The sequence below is a fragment of the Palaemon carinicauda genome, chromosome 28 (genome assembly GCF_036898095.1).
Source record: "Palaemon carinicauda isolate YSFRI2023 chromosome 28, ASM3689809v2, whole genome shotgun sequence".
In the NCBI taxonomy this organism is placed as follows: domain Eukaryota; kingdom Metazoa; phylum Arthropoda; class Malacostraca; order Decapoda; family Palaemonidae; genus Palaemon; species Palaemon carinicauda.
In genome coordinates this window covers 37,097,522-37,111,500 of record NC_090752.1, presented here as the reverse complement: position 1 = coordinate 37,111,500, position 13,979 = coordinate 37,097,522, and the positions used below count along the sequence as shown (strand labels likewise).

General features: G+C 43.1%; 1 protein-coding gene across 1 annotated transcript in view; it reads right to left on the bottom strand.

The window, feature by feature from the left end:
• LOC137622003 (pre-rRNA-processing protein TSR2 homolog) overlaps positions 1-13,336 on the bottom strand; it is a 33,938-nt gene extending 20,602 nt beyond the window's left edge. The window contains exons 1-2 of the mRNA XM_068352490.1: positions 13,076-13,336; positions 9,398-9,488 (exon numbers count right to left, since the gene is read on the bottom strand). Coding sequence (XP_068208591.1) covers positions 9,398-9,488; positions 13,076-13,135 — 151 coding nt within the window. The 5' untranslated portion in view covers positions 13,136-13,336. The remainder of the gene's footprint in view (positions 1-9,397; positions 9,489-13,075) is intronic.
• Positions 13,337-13,979: the final 643 nt, after the last annotated feature.

The following is a 13,979-nucleotide window of genomic DNA, read 5'->3' as shown; positions in this document are numbered from 1 at the left end:
TTTCTATGATATAAGTAGTGATCTTTCAACAAATCATTTTAACCAAGAATAACAATGTTATTTAATTCAATGTTTTCCTTAGGTTAGGAGAGTCGACCAGCACATAAAACCACTAAACTAGACGTATATATTATGCCAACATGATTCAATAATATCCCAAAGAATGAAAAATAAAATGTCTATTATCTAAAATATATCCAAGGAGAATTAATTCATTACTAAGCCTAAATCTAACAGAGGATCTCTTATTTCAAATTTGATTGTAGTATTCTTAAACAGATTTGTAAGGTTTTTGCAATTTTAATTTTCAAATGAATATCAATTTACATAATACCTGTTTAAAGATCACAAATTTTAAAGGTAATTTGTATTTTTCTTTACTATATAAATCTGAGTCTTATCAAAATGATATTTTAATTATAAAATAAATTTTTGAATATACTTACCCGGTGAATATATAATAGCTGCAACTCTGCGGCTCGACAGAAAACACACTCAAAAAAGTCGCGAGCGATCGCTATGAAGGTTGCGGGTGTGCCCACCAGCGCCAACTGTCGGCCAGATACCACTCTTGCATGTAAACAAACCCTTCAATTCTTCTCGTCCCGCTGCGTCTCTATTGGGGAGGAAGGGAGGGTCATTTAATTTATATATTCACCGGGTAAGTATATTCAAAAATTTATTTTATAATTAAAATATCATTTTTAAATATTTAACTTAGCCGGTGAATATATAATAGCTGATTCACACCCAAGGCGGTGGGTAGAGACCAGAGTTAATTAAGTTTACAGCGTATAAGCTAAGAGTTTTTTCATTTTGACAGTTATCAATATAACAAAACCAAAATATATAGGTACCTGGTAAGGAAGTTGACTTAGACGATTACTCTGCCTTGTAAGTCTGTCTTCCTCACGGAGCCCAGCGATCCTCTTAGGATGCTGAAAGACTCCCAGGAGCTGAAGTATCAAGGGCTGCAACCCATACAACAGGACCTCATCAAACCCCTAATCTGGGCGCTCTCAAGAAATGACTTTGACCACCCGCCAAATCAACCAGGATGCGAAAGGCTTCTTAGCCTTCTGAACAACCCATAAAACAATATTAAAAAACATTTCAAGAGACAGATTAAAAGGATATTGGAATTAGGGAAGTGTAGTGGTAGAACCCTCACCCACTACTGCACTCGCTGCTACGAATGGACCCAGTGTGTAGCAGTCGTCGTAAAGAGTCTGGACATCTTTCAAGTAAAATGACGCGAACACTGACTTGCTTCTCCAAAAGGTCGCGTCCATGATACTTTGCAGAGATCTATTTTGCTTGAAGGCCACGGAAGTTGCTATAGCTCTAATCTCGTGCGTCTTAACCTTAAGCAAAGATCGGTCTTCCTCACTCAAGTGGGAATGGGCTTCTCGTATTAAAAATCTGATAAAATATGACAAAGCATTCTTTGACATAGGTAAGGATGGTTTCTTAACCGAACACCATAACGCTTCAGATTTACCTCGTAAAGGCTTAGTACGAGCTAAATAGAACTTAAGAGCTCTAACGGGACATAATACTCTCTCTAGTTCGTTGCCTACGATCTCTGATAAGCTAGGAATATCAAAAGATTTAGGCCAAGGACGAGAAGGCAGTTCATTCTTGGCCAGGAAACCAAGTTGAAGAGAACAAGTGGCTTTTTCTGTCGAAAAACCGATGTTCTTGCTGAAGGCATGAAGCTCACTGACTCTTTTAGCCGAGGCCAAGCACACCAGGAAAAGAGTCTTAAGAGTGAGATCCTTCAGGGAGGCTGAATGTAAAGGCTCAAACCTGTCTGACATGAGGAACCTTAGGACCACGTCTAAGTTCCATCCAGGAGTAGCCAAACGACGTTCCTTAGAGGTCTCAAAAGACTTAAGGAGATCTTGTAGATCTTTATTGTTGGAAAGATCTAAGCCTCTATGCCGGAAGACCGAAGCCAACATGCTCCTGTAGCCCTTGATTGTGGGAGCTGAAAGGGAGCGAACCCTTCTCAGTTATAAGAGAAAATCAGCGATTTGGGCTACAGAGGTACTGGACGAGGATACAGATACTGACTTGCACCAGTCTCGGAAGATTTCCAACTTCAATTGGTAAACTCTAATGGTAGAAGCTCTCCTCGCTCTTGCAATCGCACTGGCTGCCTCCTTCGAAAAGCCTCTAGCTCTAGAGAGTCTTTCGATAGTCTGAAGGCAGTCAGACGAAGAGCGTGGAGGCCTTGGTGTACCTTCTTTACGTGGGGCTGACGTAACAGGTCTACTCTTAGAGGAAGACTTCTTGGAAAGTCTACCAGCCATCGAAGTACCTCGGTGAACCATTCTCTCGCGGGCCAGAGGGGAGCAACTAACGTCAACCTTGTCCCTTCGTGAGAGGCGAATTTCTGCAGTACCTTGTTGACAATCTTGAATGGTGGGAATGCATATAGGTCTAGGTGAGACCAATCTAGGAGAAAGGCGTCTATATTTATTGCTGCTGGGTCTGGGACTGGAGAGCAATAGATTGGAAGCCTCTTGGTCATCGAGGTTGCAAAGAGGTCTATGGTGGGTTGACCCCAAGTCGCCCAAAGCCTCTTGCACAGGTCCTTGTGGAGGGTCCATTCTGTAGGAATTACCTGACCCCTCCGACTGAGGCAATCTGCTAAGACGTTCAAGTCGCCCTGGATAAACCTCGTTACCAGGGAGATGCCTCGATCTCTTGACCAAATGAGCAGGTCCCTTGCGATCTCGTACAGTGTCAGGGAGTGGGTGCCTCCTTGCTTGGAAATGTAAGCCAAGGCTGTGGTATTGTCCGAGTTGATCTCCACCACTTTATTTCGAAGGAGACTCTCGAAGCTCATCAAGGCCAGGTGGACTGCCAAAAGCTCCTTGCCGTTGATGTGCATGCTCCTCTGACTTGAGGTCCACAGACCTGAGCATTCCCGACCGTCCAGTGTCGCACCCCAACCCAAATCCGATGCGTCTGAGAATAGAACGTGGTTTGGTTTCTGAACTGCTAGGGGAAGTCCCTCTCTTAGACTGATATTGTCTTTCCACCAATTCAGGCATGCCTTTACTGTTGCGGAAATCGGGATTGAGACCGCCTCTAGCGTCTTGTCCTTTTTCCAGTGAAAAGCTAGATGGAACTGGAGAGGTCGGAGGTGTAGCCTTCCTAGCGAGACAAACTGCTCCAGGGATGATAGGGTTCCTACTAGACTCATCCAATTCCTGACTGAGCAACGTTCTCTCTTCAACATCCTTTGGATTACGAGCAGGGCTTGATCTATTCGGGGGGGCAGACGGAAAAGCCCGAAAAACTGGACTGCGAATCTCCATCCCTAAATACAGTATAGTTTGGGATGGAATCAGCTGTGACTTTTCCATGTTGACCAAAAGTCCCAATTCCTTGGTCAGATCCAATGTCCAATTGAGATCCTTCAGACAGCGATGACTGGACGAGGCTCTGAGAAGCCAGTCGTCCAAGTAAAGGGAGGCTCGGATTCCCGATAAATGGAGGAATTTTGCCACATTCCTCATAAGCCTCGTAAACACGAGAGGAGCAGGACTTAGGCCAAAGCACAGGGCCCGAAACTGGTACACCACATTGTCGAAAACAAACCTCAGAAAAGGTTGGGAATCTGAGTGAATGGGGATGTGGAAGTATGCGTCTCTTAGGTCGAGAGAGACCATCCAGTCTCCCTTTCTGACAGCTGCTAAGACTGATTTCGTGGTCTCCATGGTGAACTTTGTCTTCGTGACAAAGACGTTCAGAGCACTGACGTCTAGCACCGGTCTCCAACCTCCTGTCTTCTTCGGTACTAGGAAGAGACGGTTGTAAAACCCCGGTGATTGAAGGTCCGAGACTTTGACCTCCGCTCCCTTCTCTAGCAAAAGAGACACTTCTAGTTTCAGGGCTTGTCTCTTTGCTTCCTCTCGGTAATTGGGAGAGAGATCGATGGGGGAAGTTGCTAGAGGAGGTTTGTGTACAAATGGAATTTTGTACCCCTCTCTGAGCAACCTCACAGACTGTTGGTCTGCGCCTCTCTTCTCCCAGGCTCGCCAGAAGTTCTTGAGTCTGGCACCTACTGCTGTCTGAAGCTGCGGGCAGTCAGACTCTGCCACGTGAGGACTTGGCTCCTTTCCTCTTTCCTCTCTTTCCTTCGGCACGAGTACTTCCCCTGCTGGGAGCTCTGCCACGAAAGGGCGGAATAAACCTGGACGCTGGAGTGTCTATCCTTGGTCTAGCAGAAAAGGAAGTCGAAGGAGTCCCTTTACGAGCAGAGGACGCTACCAAGTCATGGGTGTCCTTCTGCACGAGTGACAAAGCTATGTCCTTAACCAAAAGTTCAGGGAACAAAAACTTCGATAAGGGGGCAAAGAGTAGCTCAGATCGTTGACAGGGAGTAACTCCTGCCGACAGAAAAGAGCAAAGAGACTCTCGTTTCTTGAGGACTCCTGAAGTAAACGAGGAGGAGAGCTCATTGGATCCATCGCGGATGGCTTTATCCATGCAGGACATAATGAGTAAGGAGACATCTCTATCAGCCGATGAGATTTTCCTACTCAAGGCTCCCAAACACCAGTCAAGGAAGTTGAAAACTTCAAAAGCTCTAAAAATGCCTTTAAGTAGATGGTCAAGGTCCGAGGATGACCAACTAATCTTCGAGCGTCTCATGGCTAGGCGGTGGGGAGAGTCTACAAGGCTTGAGAAGTCGCCCTGGGCAGAGGCAGGGACTCCCAAGCCGAGAACTTCTCCCGTGGCATACCAGACGCTCGATCTAGACGAGAGTTTAGATGGGGGGAAGGCAAAGGCCGTCTTCCCTAAACTCCTCTTGGTTTCCAACCAATCGCCTAAAAGCCGTAAAGCTCTCTTGGACGAGCGAGAGAGAACAAGTTTTGTAAAGGCTGGCATGTCAGCAGGTACGCCTAAAACAAACTCAGACGGCGGCGAACGAGGAGCCACAGAGACAAAGTGTTCGGGAAACAACTCTTTAAAAATGAGCATGACTTTCTTAAAGTCCATAGATGGCAGAACTGCTCTTGGTTCATCAATATCTGAAGGATGATCCTCAGGCTGAGGGTCAGGAACGTCCTCATCCGAAAGTTCCTCATCTGACAACTGATGAGAAACAAGCAAAGGGGTTGGCAATGCTTGACACGCAGCGTCCACCCGCACTGGTGCATAAGTGGCGGACCAGGACGCAGCGTCCTGTAACTGCTTGACAGTCTGGGAACTGTCAACAACAACAGGTGCGTGAGGACGCACAGCGTCCACCCGAGACTGCTTAGACCGCCTAGTCTGAGCAGTCAAAACAACTCTAGGTTGCAGAAGTTGACGCTCAGCGTCAAAACAAGTCAACTCCGATGGTTGGCGAACGTCCTGAACGTCACCAGGCGCATCAGCAAGTTGCCTAACGTCCAAATGCGGCTGAAAATCCACACGAGATCGCATCGAGTGTGGTTCTACCCCAACTGCTTGACGTGACTTGGCTACACCAGCGTCAACAGGACGCACAAAAGAACGTTTGGGTGGCTGAAGGCCAGGATCTCGATGAGATAAACGGCTAGGCTCAACGGAAACCTTATCGGCATTGTAGTCTTCCATAAGGGACGCAAGCTTAGACTGCATGTCCTGCAGTATGACCCATTTTGGGTCCACGGGAATGGGTGCGGTAACCGACGGGGTTAGCGTCTGAGACGGCACAACTTTGCCTTGCTTAGGCGGCGAGCAGTCCTCCGATGACTGCAACGGGTCCGAACTGTCCCAATGACTACATCCAGGACGTTGGACCTGTCCTGAAGGGACCGACTTCCGTTTAAGAGGCCTAGAAACCTTGCTCCACGGTTTCTTGCGTGAAAAGCCTTCGGAAGACGAGGAAAAAAATGGGCTCTCTCGTCTTATGGTAGGGGCGATCTTGGTGAGATACGCCTGATACCATAGAGGGAACGTCTGTTCGCTGATCAAGGCCTCTCGAACCCATAAGTCGTACGACATTACTTCTCCCCTGGGCTTGGGAGCTTGCAAGAGGTCCCGGACTAGGTGAACGACAGGCACGAACAGACGAACCCTCGGTCGCAACACTGTTCACAACACTTTGCGCACTAATCACTTTCCCACTTTCCGCCGTGGCACTATGACACTTAAGTTCCTTCACGTCAGCCATGAGTTGATTACGATCAGTTGCTAACGCTTCAACTCTTTCCCCCAAGGCATGAATAGCACGTAACATGTCTTGCATAGACGGTTCCTGAGTGCTAGAAGGGGGGTTAGGAACAACCACTACAGGGGAAGGATTAGGTTCAGGGGCATGTGGAGAGGAAAAATCTACAGACCTAGATGAACTCCTCCTTACCCTATCTCTCTCTAGTCTACGTGCATATTTATCGTATTCGAGCCAATCGAATTCTGAAAGGCCCACGCATTCCTCACACCGATCTCCCAATTGACAGGTTTTACCCCGACAATTGGAACAAACAGTATGTGGGTCGAGAGAAGCCTTTGGAAGACGCCTATTACAGTCCCTAGCATTACACTTTCGAAATCTAGGTACTTGAGAAGGGTCTGCCATTTTGAATTAGTCAAAGAAAATTCCAAAAACAATCCAAGTCATCAACAAATAATCTGATTCAATAAAGAGTTCAAGAGTTTATGTTGAGGAAAAACACCTGCACTGCAAAAGCTCAAACCAAAATAAAGTACTTCACCAAATATGATGAGAAAACTCCAGGTTCAACAGCGAGTATGAATACGTCTTGTCGTCAACGTCGACAGAGAAGAATTGAAGGGTTTGTTTACATGCAAGAGTGGTATCTGGCCGACAGTTGGCGCTGGTGGGCACACCCGCAACCTTCATAGCGATCGCTCGCGAGTTTTTTGAGTGTGTTTTCTGTCGAGCCGCAGAGTTGCAGCTATTATATATTCACCGGCTAAGTTAAATATTTAAAAATGTATAACAAGGTGTCGGTAGTTATTGGCGGGTGGCGGAGAAGCCCTGCCCCCGAAGCCCTAGGGCTTGCGGGTGGTTAAAGCAGGAAGTGAAACTTAAAACTCAGATTTGTATAGCAAGGAAAATTACAAAATACTTTCTTGTGATCTGTTCCAACATAAATATAAATCTTTGTCCTTTAACAGGAGAATCATCCTTGAGGGTAAGAAGCCCTATACGGTAACCGTACTGGGTAGTTTAAAATCCCAGGATGTGAATACGCTCAGACCTTGATTCCTAACAACTCCCAATACTCGAGAATAGATTCTCATGGGTTAGGTTTTTGTACGCTGATAGACAATCGAGAGAGAACCTATATTCTCGGACAGATATGAGTATGACCAATTAGGCATAGTGTACCCTACATTCCATCCATCCTCCCTCTCATAAAGAGGATGGGGGAAATACTTCTATAACCGACTTGTATAGAATAGATGTTCAGTATGGAAGCTCGCCCGCATCAACGTAAGATCCCGCAAAAAATGGAAGGACCACTGCACCCTGCAAGTAACGGTAAAAAAAGAGTAAAAGGGGCCAGACACCACCACTGATCCTATACTAGTGTCGCGATCATTATCCTATAATAGTTTCGCGATCATTATCTTAGGTGAGATACTTCTTGTCCCACAAGGAGCTTGGTAAACTACAGAACCTGCTGAGCAGCTACCAAATGTCACAATGAAAATATATCTAAAGACTTGTGGGTAAATTTCCAGGGTTAGTGGGCTGTTAAGATTGCATAGCACTGCCAGATTTCAGCCTTTGACACTTGCCCCACTAACATGTTCTTCCTGAAGGCTAGGTAGATCCGTTATTTTGGCTTCATGTGATTGCATTCGGGGTGGTCCCGTCATGGGATCACTAAGGCAAGTCATTCTTGCTCCACTACTCGCCTTTGTAAGGAGAGGAAGAAGGATTGAAGTCATGGCTGCTCGAAATAAGTCCTTGCCCCGAAATGCTAAAGGAAACGATATCTTCTATCCTTCAGAATGGATAGTGCCACAGGAAAATATATATTGTCTTGCAAACCACTTCACTGGGGCTAACCCAAGTTTAAAACTTGGATCGGGGACTGAAGGTGGAGAACTTGGGTCCGGGAACACAGCGTTGGACATGGAAGCAGGGAACCTCCGGCACAAAACCTTAGGAGCCCTTCGGAGAAGGATCCAACTCCATCTCTGAGGAAATCGGTGTACGCTTCCTCTCCGCTCCCAACTGCAACAAATCAAGAGACCTTCCTTCGACGGAGGACTAGCAACACCATGGGAAGGCCAAATCTGCAATAAATCGTCTACCGAGAAAGACTCGCCTGTGGAGACGGGCAGTGCCACAAAGCTAGGAGAAGCGGCAGCGTTCTTCAAACCCAAGGGTAGTCCTGGGGTTAAACAGCAAACACTCCTACTCGTTCGATCCCCAGGGGAGGCTGAGCAAGGAGCAGCTTCGGGAGGAGATCGAGGAGTTGAAGAAGAAGTACAAGGTTTCTTCGACTTTGAGGATGACCCCGAAGGAGAAGAGTCCCTCTTTGACTTGTTCTTGCACCACCATCTAAATCTTTCCCACTGGGAGGAAGGCCCCTCCCAACACTCCTTGCAGAGGTCATACTGATTACAAAGTCATCCCCTGCAGGCTGGACACAACATATGGAGGTCGGTCTCGACTGCTAACATGAAGGTGCAGCATTTATGCCCTTCAAGTCGAGCATACGTCCGCATCATGACCGAAAGAAGTAACACAAACACCTGAAAAGAAAAAGCAAAAAAGATGAGTCAGTATGGGTGGTGGAGAGAGACAAAACGTCCGTTCTCTACTGAACCAAAAGCAAAAGTGACAAGACAACACTGGCATGTGTGTGAATGGGGTAGATACTACTAAACCCTACTAAATAGTGGTGAGGTAGTTACACCTTGCTAAAAGTCTTATGGCTAGTCTTCCAGCTTTACGGAAAGTATATTCCCTTATTAAAACCGAAAGGGTTTTTATTTAATGTCGGAACAAACAAAGAATCAAAAGAGCCAGTGATGGCACCGGGAGTACGTCTGTAGGCTCTCACGGATTAAAAAATTTCTAATAAGTTAATTGCCTTGGAGAGCAAAGCTTCCCTGCTACCCCACAGTAACTACCAGCACCTCATTGTAAATTTTAACAGTCAAAATTCCTGCCAAGATGAAAGCATACTCCTATTAAAGGATGAGGGTTTGTATTCTTATAAGAAGAAATTTTTCTTATCAGTAATTACATCTTTATGACTAACTACTCAAAACACAAAGCATCAAATAACTGCAGAATCAATACCAAATGCTTTTTCCTTAACAACGGGAAATCTGTCTCATTTAATACTAACGAACAATTAAACTGATTTACAACAGACGAAATTGAAAACTGCACTCTAAAATGGTATACCAATATGCTCTCCCCTACCATTTTCATAGAAGTATTGCTCCACTGCACCCACCATCCAATTTGCTATCTCCTTGCTTTGTGGCCCACCAGTCTGTTGCTGAACTGCAAACTGAAAATAGAGAATACTTTAAAATAAGGCAAGGAAAAGCTACAAGTTTCTTGAAGAGCTTTTCAGAATAAATTAGTCTTTCAGATATGAAAGGTTTTAAAGGGGTGAAGAGGATAAATGCAATGTACAAAATTATGAGCACATGACCAGTAGAGGTCACGTAGACCTGTAAGGGTCCAGTAGAATTAATAATGTCACCCCCCCCCCCATAACACTCATACAGCAATTTAGGTTATGCTTCCTTTTCACATGCACTTTTACATTCACTGAGTAGCATTATACTGTACATTAAAGTTAACATAATTTTACCTGTAAATACAAAGTCACAGAGGAAGCAAGACAACACTAAGTTTATGTGAGGAGTACTTACAGATCAGGAGGTATCAGCATTCCATATTAAATCCAAAGCAACAAAACCCTATATATAAAATGCATCCTTAATTACTAAGGCTTTGTCTCAAGGCCTGGTACCATCCACACCATATTCACTTGCCATTTCCTGCCCTCTTTTAATATCTACTTCTCTAATCTAAGCCTTAATCTCCTCTCCCAATTTTCCAAAAGGTTTTATCATTTATCTACATTTTTTGCATATGTCTTTTTTTCATCTATTACATTAACTTTCATTCTTCCAGAACTTTCTTCAACTGCTCACTTCTTTCCTCCTCTACCCATTTCACAAGAGCTAATTTCTGACATTAAAGGCAGTCCTCTGAGTAGCTACTGCTACATACAATATTTTGATGCCCATAAACCATCCTACTACATTTTCTATCTGCTGCAATCTTACCATCTTAGACTGTCACATCAAATAATGCCATCTTATACAGTATAGCTACATTATTCCAGTATCTTTCCTCTTTTAAAAATCTTATATATTCTATCTATAAAAGCAAGTGTAAGGTTTGCTAGATTTCAAGTTTCTGCCACATTTTCTCTTTGGTTTCTTAAACATAAATATATTTGTCTTTACCTTTACAGTATTTCTATTCATTAGGATTGTACTTAATGCTCATTGTTACTGTACTTTTATATCCTCTATCCCTTCAGACTTGTCTCTGATGTTATATAACTACTCTTGTTCTTGTTAATTTTTGCCCTACATTCCTTACATACCTCTATCAATAGTTGTTTCTTTTGGCTCACTATATATTTACTATAATTATAAGGCAATTGTCTCCAAAGAATAGTGCCCGAGTTTTCATCACTTCCTTTAAAAGTCCTTTTCTTTTGCTTTCAAATTCACTTATTATTCAGTGTTATCAGTACAAATAGTGACTAGTTCTATTGCAAGCCAATTATTTAGCTAATTTATAGCATATGATAATTTTTGTCCAGGATGTAAAATTCATGGTCTACCATTCTTCTAGGTCTCTGATGTTGAAATAATATATGCAATTTAATACTATTTTGTTGCCTATTTTTATATAAACTGTGGAATTTATAATCTTCTATATGTAACTGAAGAATTGAACTGATATAGTGTAATTTCTGACTTAAAGTTGCTACCAGTAGCTATGACACACTACTTGCCACCTCTATGCTGAATGATGTGTGTTAAACACACACTTCTATACAGTTTTCGCCTCTCTGCCAGGGCCAGGGTTCCCGGCAAGTTTGAAGGGTAACTCTGGAATGCCATCAGAGCGCAAATAAGAGAAGGTCAAAGATCTTTGAAGGGTACAAGGTATCCATCCTGAATTACTTCTACCACAAACAGTTCTCACTACAGCTGGCTTTAAAAGGCTTGGACCATTGAAGGTAACTGCAAGACAGATGCGAGTTATGGCTAGCCTTGCTCCACCGTTGCTTTTACATCCTCCTGAGAAAAGGGATATAACTTTCAACAACAGGGTGTTCCCCTGTCAAACTTGTCTGGACAATTAGGAAACAACTGCAACCTCCTCTTCTGATCTATATGAGTAATAAACTCAACACCATCGCTCAAACTATACGGAACACGTCTGTCCATTACGGCGTTTAGCGTTGGAAAGGGTCGATCTCGGGTTGGGGGGGGGATTACAAATTTGAGCACAAAAGTAGGCCCACAAGCGCACAGAAACGAAGGGTTAGTACGGGTGGTTTGTTTGACACTGGCTTTATCTACCGAAACATCTTAACTAGATGTTGGCTAATCTAACCTTTGGTTGTATATACTGTATAACAAATTAGTGATTGACATAATATCAGGCCATGTCCCAACAAACTACAATCTTAACAAGGGGTTGAGAATGTAGATTGTTGCAATTAGCGAAAACATAAGTCCGAACATCAATACATTTCCAAACTTGCCCCACCATCTGATAGGCGAAGAGCGCCGCCCAACGGGTGTTATTATAGTCAGGCAGGAAACAATGCTTGGGGGAAATTTAACGATCGAGTAACTTGGCCGTGGCTTCAGCGAACGGCGCATTATAACGACCTTTGACATATCTAACAATTCATGATAATTACCACAGCAGTATGAAACGCCACTATAAAGGATGTGTCCCAACTAACAACAAACTTAAACGAGGGGTAAGAATGTATATTGATGGGACAGCATTAAATTGTAAAAACGAACGATTCTTATTCTGTGACGACACGGGCTCTATCTATCGGGAAAGTTTGGAAACTAAGCAGGAGCTACCCGTGACTTGCATTCAGACCGGGCTGAACTTAGAAAATATTGCCGTGGTATAGTTAAAATATATTATTCAAATTGAAAAATAACATCATATTATGGTATATGGGATCATAGTAAAGAACATCTTCACCATGAGGAAAAAGGATTTGGCTAGTAATAGGAAAGATATCGCTCTGTCCCTACGAACTACATTCCTCCCCTAATGCCCCCTGCGATCCCCCTTACACTGCCATATTCAAAGTTAGCCATAGTGATACAGACAGGTGGCCGCTATGATACATACACCCCCACATATCTACATACTATCCCCTACCCTCCATCTAATTATCCTACATTTTTTATTTTTTGTTTAGCTGCTAGCAAGGCACCACAATATATCTTCATATTTAGCTAGGTGGTGTTCTATGAACGAGGGAGGTCCTGCCCGTCGTTATAAGACTCCAGCTCCTTTACTTTCAACCCTATCGCTAACAATACAGCAGAGTAAGGGGGTAGCAGGGGCCGTTAGGGAAGTAGGAAAGGACACGACTTGTAGGTTAGGTTAGGGGGAGAAGTTTAGTTAAGTGATGTTCTAAGGACGAAAGAAGTCCTGTCCGTCGTTATACAAAGGCTTACAGTTCTGCTTACGCCTTGTTTAGTATAGTATAATCTTTCACATTTGTTACAATTTAAACCTTTTCATTTCATTTACAAATAACGGATCATATACAGAAATAACAAGACAAAATGTTCCTCAACTCTAAATCATATACCATACTTTAGGAATTAAGGAAAACAATGGCCTGCTCATTATTACTTATAGATCAATAAGTTTTAACTACTATTACTTCGCATGACATTATCAGGCTATTTTTCATTCATGGAAACCCAAAATTACCACAAGGTTGGTGTACCATACCTACAGATTAGACCGTGGTCCTTTGGTTTTACGGCTTACAAAAAAGGCAATTATATACAGTACCTGCAAAGCATTCCAGTTCTTCAGCAACGCCTCTACTGCAGTTCTAAATGCAGGATACATTTTCACATTTAAGGATATACCGGTATTCGGTAAAGGTCTAAAGGAAGTCTAACACAATTTACACAAATTGCACGTTTTCCCAGATCAGATGATTCAGATCAGATTCAGGTTGAGGCTTTGCCTTTGCAACGGCGCCTCTGTGTCTTTTAGTTTTGTGTGTTCCTTATTTTCACTAGTTTTTCTCTTTTCCCTACGTTATTAGTCTTACATGAAGGTTCCTGGCAGTGTTAAGTAAACTAAATTAGTACTGCTTCATAATGACTTTCGTTTCGGTCATTGATAAAAATAGTTTAAAGTGGGTGATACAAGCATGAAAATACAAATAACACTTACAAAACAATATTGAAATTTCTAAAAGAGTCATTGCATAAAAATCTCGTGGTTATATGAGGGGTGCTAATCATTATAATTAGAAACATTATACAAAATTATTAGTAAGCTGACAAGTAGTAGTGTAGTAATAACATTTCTATGAAAAGGCCCATGCCTCACCCATGAATCTGAACCTGAACCTGAAGGGAAAAAAAAAAAAAAAAAAACACTTATGAATGAATGAAAATAGTGAATGTCGTGCCGGATTACAAGAGTAGAAAAAACATATTTTATACTACAGTATTGGGAAAAAGAGAGCTATGAAAATCAAATAAAATATATAGTACCTCCCATGTACTAGGTAATAGGTTGACCAGGACATCAGCCACCTATTGAGATACTACCGCTAGAAAGTTATGGGGTCATTTGACTGACCAGACTACTACGTTGGAATATTCTCTCTGGTTACGGATTGTTTTCCCTTTGCCTACACATACAACGAAATAACGAATAGTCTGACCTATTCTTTACA